Raw genomic sequence first — 11,299 nt, 5'->3', positions numbered from 1 at the left:
CTAGAAAACAAAGAAAAAAAGAAAAACCTTTAAAAATGCAGTTCATAATTTTTTTTTTTTTTTTTGCGTTTGGTAAATATTTGTTGTATATTTGTTTTCCTCTGTCCATTGTTTGTTTTATTAACATACTATACAAGTGTAACATAGTGCATATGAGCGCGTGGGAAAGTATCTGCAGCAGCGAAGGATAGCTGGCTGCGAAGAGATTAGCAGCAGCACTAGTAAAAACGCGCATATGTAAATTAGGAATTGTGCGCGAGAAGAAAAAGGGTAAAAAGAGAAACAGGACAGCACGTGTTCGCCAGAAAGAAAGTACGCGTCGAAGAAAACTGGCGTGTAAAGTCAAGGACGAGAATGTGCCAGCTGTGTCTGGCATGCGGTCGGAGGAAAAAGAACCGCTAACCAGGTAAAATGAACACGTGGCAACAAGAAATTTTTTTAAGTGGCCCCGAAAGTAACGATGATAAATGCTGTTGTTAAAAAAGATAAAAATGCCGACCCGGATTTTTAGTTATTTCCTTTATATAACTGCAACGTTACATATTTGCCAATATTAAATAGTTATAATTAATTTAAAACATTTTAGCTCCAGTAAAGTATATATACGGCATAATCACGTTGACACACCGGTTCTCGCCAGATCACCGAAGTTAAGCAATATTGAGCCTGGCCAGTACCAGTTGGGTGACCATTTGGGAAGGCGACGCGCTGTATGTACCGCGAAGTAAAATACCAGATTGAGAAACTAGCGCGATCTATCCTTCTCTCGAGAGTAGCTGGAACTCTCTTCAGCCGTGGTAGGCATCCCATCTAGTGATGGCGTCACGATAAAAAATACACTTGATAGCCCTGGCGAAGCATCAAGTATTCAGCTACCGACAAGATCGTGTAGTGAGTTCAATCTCGGCTACGGCTGCGCTGGATGAATTTAAAGTAGTCATCGAAAATATCAAAATCTAAAGCCATACAGAAAGGGGTGGAGGTTACGCTAGCCTTTCATAGCAATGTAAACACTGAACAGGTAATCATCACTATTACCGACATAAATTATTTGAAATGAAAATACATTTGGTAAATAAGTCAAAAGTTTAGTTTACTTATTCAGTCGTGAACTATTTGCGTTAACGATTAATAAGTAGTTGACATTTAATATAAATTGTAAGTTATCAAAAAATATAATTTTTTAAATCACCCCAAATATACATTTTAAGCCAAATCTCAATATCGTTATTCAAAGGAAGTAAGACCCATAACGTAAACGACTGGAAAAACGGAATAATTACTTTGCTCAGAACCGATATTTACGTCAAGTTTAAAGACTTATAATTTGTACAAGATATTAGTATTTCTTAACGTAATTAATAGAAATGTAAAAAATAAAAGTTTATTATTATTTATTGTTTCATGATAGCACAAGAAGTGTTAAAGCTAAAATAATTTTCTTTAATAAATTATTTCCATATGGTCTCGTATTTCGTTTCATGTTTAGTGACTTCCGTTCCGTCCCATATTTAGATAAAACGAGCCCACTTCCGGCGTCTTAATTTTGATACCTGAGTTGGACTAAACCCTGAAAACAAACAAAAACGTAAACAATAATCTTGAAATATGGTACTTAGTCGACAGTAATTTGATTTTTTGTGAAAATGCACTGGGGGACAACCCGAAGATTTACCTTGAAGAAGTTGATTTTTTTTATATATTCAACTGTATACAGGTGTATTCGGGTCTGCTGCGAACAAATCTCACAGTTTATTTTGTCGCTGACAAAAATTATTTACAAAAGTAACACATTCACTAGCCCGTGGTTACTAGTATAATAGGTGTATCAGAAAGTGGCCATTAAAAATGATGATCAGAACTTTAATAATTCAACTTACTATTTTTCGAAGCTTATAACTACTTGAAAAATGTAATTCAAACCCTATTTTTTTTTCAATTAAAGAAGCAAAGACCAACTTTAAAAAATAAATAATAGCTTTAATAGCAAATTATGCAATATTTGTTTTTTTTTAAAGCGGTTTTCTTAAAAAAATGTAAAGAAATCAACATATTTTGACTTGCTTGTAAATATAGGTATATATATAAATGCCAAAACAAATCACTTACTTAAAATATATGCTATTAAATGGGTAGTTCCATCTTTCATTGTTAAGAATTTATCTACATTTATATTTTAAATTCCATGTATTTTTTTAAATAAAAGGATTTTTTTAAAGCGAGGGTCGTAGAAAAATCGCATTTTCGCAACGTGTTTTGTGCGAAACTGTAAATAGCTGTTGCTGCTAAAATGAAATTTATGAAGTACGGATTCGTCCAAGGGACATAAATAATGTCTCGTTTTTATTGCGTGTGTTAACCAAAATTAGTATTTTTCATCCTCCATAGTTAAAAAGGAAACGAACATTCACTTATAAGTTTTTCCCCTAGAACAAAAAATCCGCTTCGTCGATTTAAAAAAAAAATTCTTTTAATAAAATACACGAGTTTTTGATTGATATATTTTAATACTTCTTTATCGACTAAATTTTTTTTGAATATCTAAAAAAAGAAAACATTCAATGAAATAGAAATATTTGCCGTCAGCGTTTGGTATTTACTTGACGTGTAAGCATAACATGAGCTTTCATTAAAAAAAAGAAAGAAAAATCAACGTTGTTTAAAAAAAAAAAAAAGGTTTTACACTTTGGACTTTACAGGTAAATTTCCACAAAACTATTTTTTTGTAAATTAGAATATTTTCTTTATTGATCTTTTATCTTCAATTTGTGATATATAAAACTTTGGCACATAAATTAATTATTAAAATTTTAATAGATATTTAAAATAAGGGGGGGGGTGAATTTGAAAAAAAAAAGTTTCTCTAAAATATTATATATGGTCTATTGGAAAGAGCATAAAATTTCACATTGACCCTTGAAAATATCGTAAAAATTGAACCCATAGAAAAATTGATAGATTTTAAAAATTTAAAAATTAAAAAATATTTAACTTGTAAAATTCTATTGATTTTATTACGTAAAAAAATGGCTGCATGAAGGCACGCCGGCATTTTGTAAACACTGTTTTTTAAAAAATAAAAAAATATTTCTATTATTTTTTTAACAACTTTAATAGTTTATTTTGGGAATATATTCTATACAGAAAATAAACAACCCACTTTAAAAAGTGAAATTACGAGTTTTTTATATTTTATTCGCAGTTTTCTGTTAGGGGTGTCAAAAATTCCCCCAAATCTCTGATACATCTAATAGTATAGTTATGTTTGGCCGCCATTATTATTATTATTTTTTTTTTGTTAACTTTCATGTACGACGGTGAAGTGGTAACAGTGTCAGAAACTGACATAAAAAATGCGTGATAAAAAATTGAATAATTCGACCTCCTATCTTTCCAAGCTTATAACTACTTGAAAAATGTAATTCATACCCTAATTTTTTTTTCAATTAAAGGAGCAAAGACCAAATTTAAAAACAAAAACAGATTTAATAGCAAATTATGCAATATTTGTTTTTTTAAATCGGTTTTCTTTAAAAAAGATTTGAAGAAAATCAACGAAATTTTACTTACTTCGATTATAATATCTAATATATATATAATATATATATATATATACCAAAAATCACTTACCTATAAAATATACTATTCAATGGGTACTTCCATTCTTCATTGTTAAGAATTTATCCATATTTATATTTTAAATTCCATGTATTTTTTTAAATAAAAGAATTTTTTTAAACAACTACTTGAAAAAGCCGCCATTACGTAAGCATTTTTACGATGTTAGCGAAACGGCGAACCGGTGTTTGTCCTTGTTTTGAACTACGGATGGACAGAAGGAGGTAAGAACCACACTTTCGCGTTAGGCGTCTAGTCTTGTGCGGGAAGAAATATGTGTTCCCATAGTTGCAAAAATAGTCAAATTTTACTTATAAGTTATTGCCTTAAAATAAAAAACAGTCGATGAAATTTTTTTCTTTTCTCCAAGAAATACATGAATTTTTGATTTAATATATTTTAATTCTTCTTTATCGAGTGATTTTTTTTTAAATATCTAAAAAACGAAAACATTGAATGAAATAGAAAAAATTGTTGTAAGCGTTCGATATTTACTTGACAATGTTTACTTAACATAAGCATCCACTTAAAAAAAACAAAAAAACAACGTGGTTCTAAAAAAAGGGTTTTACACTTTGGACTTTACATGTAAATTTAAAAAAAAACACTTCTTTTTTGTTTTGAATTAGAATATTTGATTTATTGATCTTTTATCTTCAATTTGTGATATATAAAACTTTGGTGAGTAAATTATTTAAATTTTAATAGACATTTCAAAATAGGGGGGGTGAATTAAAAAAAAAACGTTTGTCTAAAATATCATATTCAGTTTATTGGAAAGAGCATAAAATTTCACATTGACCCTGAAAATTGAACCAATAGAAAAATTTTGATAGATTTTTAAAGTTTAAAAATTGAAAAATATTTAACTTGTAAAATTCAATTGATTTCATTACGTAAAAAAATGGCTGCATGAAAGCGCGCCGGCACTTTGTAAACACTGTTTTTTTTTTAAATAAAAAATAATATTTTTATTATATTTTCAAACAACTTTAATAGTTTATTTTGGAAGTATATTCCATAAAGAAAATAAACAGCCCATTTTAAAATGAGAAATTACGAGGTTTTTTTTTTTATATATTTTATTCCCAGTTTTGTGTTAAGGGTGTCAAAAACTCCCCAAAAATTCTTATGCACCTAGTGAAGTGGGTACGCATGCGCAGAAAATTGCAATTGTAGCAAACAGACACCCCCCAACCTCCCCATGTTAAGAACGGCTGTCGGAATAGACACCCCAACCTCCCCATGTTACGAACGGCTGTCGGAATAGACACCCCCAATCTCCCCATGTTTAGAACGGCTTCCGGAATAGACATCCCCAACCTTCCTATGTTAAAAACGGCTGACGGAATAGACACCCCCAACTTCCCCATGTTAAGAACAAGTTTTATAAAAAAAAAATCCCTTTCTTTTTCGCTTGTTTAGAATATATATATATATATATATATATATATATATATATATATATATATATATATATATATATATATATATATAATCATAACCCTTTTTTTTGCCTTGTGAAAAAAACAAACAAAAAAACAAAAATAGCGGCTATTGCACAAAAGCTATTATAGAACGCATTGGATTTTTACGGTGTTATAGCAGTATCAGAATTTTTTGTGAAAATAGCGAATAATTCCACCCCATCTTTCCAAGCTTATAACTCCTCGAAAAATGCAATTCAATCCCTAATTTTTTTTTTCAATTAAAGGAGCAAGGACCAAGATTTCATTAAAAAAAAAAAAAAAAAAAAAAAAACGTGTTTTTTTTTTAAAAAGGTTTTAAACTTCGGACTTTACAGGTAAAATTCGACGAGAACACGATGTCCGTTTTTTTTTAAATTTGAATATATTATGTATTGACCTTTTCTCTTCAATTTGTGAGTAAATAATTATGTACTTATCCGAGTCGAAATTAATTATTTTTAGACATTTACAAAATTGGAGGCGTGAATTATTCGACCCCCTGTCTTTCCAAGCTTATAACTCCTCGAAAAATGTAATTCAAGCCCTAATTTTTTTTTCAATTAAAGGAGCAAGGACCAAGGTTCCATTAAAAAAAAAAAAAAGAAAAAAGAAAAAACAAATAACGTGGTTTAAAAAAAGGTTTTAAACTTCAAACTTTACAGGTAAAATTCTACAAGAACACGATGTCCGTTTTTTTTTAAATTTGAATATATTATGTATTGACCTTTTCTCTTCAATTTGTGAGTAAATAATTATGTACTTATCCGAGACTAAATTAAGTATTTTCTTTGTAATAGACACTGGGGGGGGGGGGGAACCGTGAATAAAAAAAAAAAAACGTTTGTCTAAAATATTATATTCGGTTTATTGGAAAGAACATAAAATTTCACATTGACCCTGAAAATATCGTAAAAATAGAATCAATAGAAAAATTTTGATAGATTTTTAAAATTTTAAAATTTAAAAATATTGAGTTTAAAAATTTAAAAATATTGAGTTCGGAAAATTCATTACTGTTTAAAAAAAAAATAAAAATATTTTTATTACTTTTAAAACAACTGTAATAGTTTATTTTGGAAGTATAATCCATAAAGAAAATAAATAACCCACTTTTAACAGAGAAATTACGAGATTTTTATATTGTATTCGCAGTTTCGTGTTAGGGGTGTCAAAAATTCCTACAAAAATTCTGATACTGATTGTACGTTATTCTTGTCAGCAAGAATTTAAACGATACAAGTTTCCACACAGCGGGTTTGTATTACTGTACACAAATTCGAAAAAGTTGTCAAAAAATAGATATATAACAAATAAATGTTATCAAAGGCAAGCTAAGTTACTGTTCTACCAAACTGGATATATTTTCCGTGTTTTTATTCAATGTAACATGTTTATTCAGCTCGAAAGCCATACAGTGTTTACCGATGTATTGGAAAATTAAAGATGGCGTCTGACTCTCTTTAACACGGTAAGTTTGGGAAAAGGTGTTATAAATAAAAAACTGGATAAAAGTCTGTTAAAAACTCGCTGAATATATGTTACCGTGACATAGATTGACATATATTCGGCGGGTTTTTAATAGTATTTTGTCTAGTTTTTTATTTATAACACCTTTTCCCAAACTTACCGTGTTAAAGAGAGAGTCAGACGCCATCTTGAATTTTCCAATACATCGGTAAACACTGTATGGTTTTCGAGCTGAATAAACATGTTACATTGAATAAAAACACGAAAAATATATCCAGTTTGGTAAAAAAGTAACTTAGCTTGCCTTTGATAACATTTATTTGTTATATATTTATTTTTTGACAACTTGTTCGAATCTATGTGTACAGTAATACAAACCCGAAAGCTCTCCCTCATTATGTTAAGAATGGCTTTTCTAAATAACCACGTTATTATTTAGAAAAGCCATTCTGAACATGGGGAAGGGCAACCGGAAGTGAAGTGAACACTTGAATCGTAGAGACAACCAAAATAATAATAATAATAAACATTTTATATCCGCCGCAAGTTGTGTTCAATGAATCATGCAACGAGTAATCGTTCGCAGTGTCGCACTGTCGCAGTGAGTATATTGTGTTTTACATTAATTGGCCCCTAATGCTACGTTAAATTAATTATAAATTGAAATGGCGGCGGTGGCAGCAACAATAATAATCATGACAATGACAATAATAACAGCAACATTAATAAGAATGACAATAAGCTACCAAAAATCAAATCCCTCTCCACCTGCCAATGAAAGAAAGAAAGAAGTAAGGGTGCAGGGAGTTTGGGAACTTGTGAACGCTTATTGTCCTTATTTACTTTCCTCCCCACGAGGGCAGTGTTAGACACAAAGTCGGTTTTGAATTTGGGGAAAATCCAGCTCCCCAAAAGGGGCACTCTGGATAGGAACAAAAATAAAAATCGTCTCAGTCATGAAGGATTTCTCCTCCACTAACCGAGGACAGAAAAGGTGAAATACAGCATCAGAACAGATACCACACTGTGATCTTGACCCGATTGTCGCTAAAACTACAAAGCGATAAATGAATGGTAAACCACCGTGACTGATCTTATTGTCTCGCCATCTACCTAAATCCTTGTCCTCGAGTGGCCCCCGGGACTTGATAAAAGGTAACCCTTCAATTACAAAAATAAAAGAAAAGGAAACGGCTGTTGCGATAACACAAAATCATTTGCAATGGTTATCCAAAGAGGTGGAAACCGATGAAAACCTGTTACTCAGACTTCAGGGAACATATCACTTGTTTTCATCGAGGAGCGATCACTGCGCGCAAAAATTGAATGCGCGTGCGAAGAAAAGCATGGCGGCCAGTGAAACAGAAACACTACTGAATACATTGACTAAAAAGGTCTTAATATCATGAAAACTATTTGTTTGGGACAGTTTTAAATGATATCCGTTCAAAACAGACCCGAATGCGGATAATAACTATTCACCATGGTAAAAAAAAAAAATAAAAATAAAAATAAAAATTAAAAAATCGAAAAAATAAATAAATAACACGCAAAACTCTACCTTTTCCGGTTTCGTATTCTCGTCGACTGATTCCAATATGGGGGATCGATTTTCTAGAGCATCGTAATGGAAACTGAGCACTCCCTAAAAATCTTTAAATATTGATTTTTTTTTTCATTTTTTTTTTTTTGGTAGGATTCAATCGATAATCAACCACTTGAAATTTTTCTTAAAAAAAAAAAAAAACGAAAAGAATAACATATGAAAGGAGTGTGCAGTGTACAGGTTTACCTTCTTAAGTTTTTTTTTTTTTTTTGTAAATTATCAGATTAGGTCCACCTCAACAATTTTCTTTTAAATGACGACTTTTGGGAGGTTTTCGACTATGCTGAATACGAAAATCGCATTGAAATTTTGCAGAAATAAGTAGTTATCGAGATATAAAAAGTTGTATTATGCATTGTATTCTGTGGCGGCCATATTTTATGCGCGTGCGCGCGCCATAAACAAATCTACTCATCTATGACTGACACTGCACGCGCGTAAAAAAAAAAGATGTCCGCCAAAAATACAATGCATAATACAACTTTTTATATCTCGATAACTACTTATTTCTGCAAAATTTCAATGCAATTTTCGTATTCAGTATAGTCGAAAACCTATTCAAGTTGCCATTTAAAAAATTGTGGAGGTGGAGGTGGACCTAATCTAAAAAAAAAACAAAAAAAAAACATTTTCTCATATAAATTATAATCGGGAAACACTTTCTACAAGAAAGCTGTCCTTGCATCTGCAAAACATTAACCGGAAGTAAAGTTAAGCATCTAATCTTTACCATAACCTAAAATGTCTTACTTACCCGGTATAGGAAACATTTTGTCCGGTTGCCGGCTGGCCGTCAACATCCTGATCAGCTGGAGAAAAAGAAAATGCACCGAGAAAGAAAAGAAAGTTGAGTAAAACCGCCACTTTTCTCGTCATAATTCTCTCTTCTTCGGGTTTTCAAATATTTTCTTTTCTTAGTCCCCCTGATATTTTTTAAAAAATAAATATTGTTTATGTATTATTATGTAGACATGCATACATTTAGCCCTGTGCGCTCACAATCAATGGCCAGCCGACTGGAGCAAGGAGGAGACTGTCTGTCTCACTCCGTTTTTTGGCATGCACTGGTGGATAGACCTTCCTAATGGAAGAGCTGTTGAAGAAGTCGCTTCGGTAAGGCATTTTTTTTGTTCAACACAAAGGCTCTCTCTCTCTCTCTCTCTCTCTCTCTCTCTCTCTCTCTCTCTCTCTCTCTCTCACACACACACACACACACACACACACACACACACACACACACAAGAGGAAATACCCTTTCTCCTCCCTCTCTCTATATTATTTCGTTTATTTTCTCTTTCTCCCGCACCGCACCTTTCTCATTCTTCCCTCTCTCTTCCCCCTCTGTCTTTCTTTCTATTCGCCACTGCCCCCCCCCCCCTCGCGTTCTCTCCTTCTTCCCTCACCCAAAGTCAGTTCGAAAATTTCCTTTCTTTTTTTTTTTTTTTTTTTTAATAAAATCATGTTCCTCCCTTCCCTCTTTTATTTTATTATTTGTGTTATTTTTGTGTACGTCCACAGGCGTGTGTCTGCCGCAAAACCTAAACCGCTGCCACCTGCATTTTTGTCGATAAAATTATACCCCTGTTTAGTGGAGGTGGGAGTCATAAGTGAAGAAGGAGAACATAATATATATATATATATATATATATATATATATATATATATATATATATATATATATATATATATATATATATATATATATTTTCTATATATATATAATATAATATATACATACACATATACACATACACATATATACATATATATACTTATGTATATACATACATATATATACATTCTTATATGCATGCATACATACATAAATATATACATACATGCATACATATATACATAGATATATATATACATACATATATATGCAAATATACACATACATATATACACGTACATCTATATATATACATGTATATATATATGGATACGTATAAACAGATATATACACACATGTATATACACACACATATATCACATATATATACAAACATACACATATATATACAAATATACACACATATATCACATATATACACATACACGTACACACACATATATACACGCAAATATATACACATATAACCCACACACATATGTGTATGCGTGTTTTATGGGATTTCTTGCTATTTTTAAATATGGTGAGAATATCTACATCAACAATTTTTTCAGTGGTCGAGATGATATCGTGTCTACTCTTGGAACTATTTTTTTTTTCGTTTTCTTTATTTCTTTTTTTATTTCCTCTCTTTCCCTCTCTATCTCATCCTTTCTTCCCCTCCCCACTCTCTTCTTTCTTTCAGTCTCCCCTTCTTTCTTTACTTCCTTAAAAAGTTTTTTTTTTTTTTGTTAAATTTAATACAACTACTCCGATTCTTACAAAGAGACACTCGATGTTTTTATTGCCCTCCCACTGCGGGAAGATGTGACATAAGGGTCGAAAAGTGGGATTTTAAAAAATCAACGCCCCAAGTGAAGAGAATTCTGGCGTGCAAATAATGCTTGGGCAGACCCATCGTCATTACCCAGTAAGAGCGCCTTGAGCGATTAACAATATAGGGTGACTCCAAAGCCTGGAGGACATTTCTAGAACTGCACAGGACAATACATTTAAGCCAACAGAGAACAAGATAGCTCAACAATGGCCTGGACTCTGGTGACTTTAGGGCTGGGGAGAAAAAAGAGATACTTTCTGTTGTCATTATTTGAGAGAACACTTCGAGCCTGCTCTTGGTCTGCACTTCGAGCCTGCTCTTGGTCTACCAAGCCTTCTTTATATATATATATATATATATATATATATATATATATATATATATATATATATATATATATATATGCGGGAATATACTTTAGTTCCTTATAATATATACCAATCCTTATTTAAGAAGCTCAATGTAACTACAGAGCAATATAATGAATGAATGACAAAATCTATATTCCAAATTTCATGATAATCATCATCTTACAATTTATTCCATTAATGCAGTTGACATTTACAATTCTTCCCAATATCTGTTTCGTAGCACAGAGTCAATCACTTAGTTATTACATAAAACAGTGATTCTATTTGCTCATAACTCATCAAAAGAAATAGCAGCAATCACTCCATCAAAAAGAGATA

The 11,299-nt window shown here is 31.4% G+C and overlaps 1 protein-coding gene across 1 annotated transcript in view; it reads right to left on the bottom strand.

The window, feature by feature from the left end:
• The window catches only part of LOC145293493 (carboxypeptidase B-like), a 119,575-nt gene extending 110,117 nt beyond the window's left edge, over positions 1-9,458 (bottom strand). Inside the window, exon 1 of the mRNA XM_080140025.1 lies at positions 8,915-9,458. Coding sequence (XP_079996151.1) covers positions 8,915-9,036 — 122 coding nt within the window. The 5' untranslated portion in view covers positions 9,037-9,458. The remainder of the gene's footprint in view (positions 1-8,914) is intronic.
• Between the last annotated feature and the right edge of the window lie 1,841 nt (positions 9,459-11,299).

Source organism: Euprymna scolopes, chromosome 2, assembly GCF_053919585.1.
Source record: "Euprymna scolopes isolate OS-2025 chromosome 2, ASM5391958v1, whole genome shotgun sequence".
Taxonomy (NCBI): Eukaryota; Metazoa; Mollusca; class Cephalopoda; order Sepiida; family Sepiolidae; genus Euprymna; species Euprymna scolopes.
The sequence above is the reverse complement of the archived record's forward strand: the minus strand, read 5'-3'. Positions and strand labels throughout refer to the sequence as shown.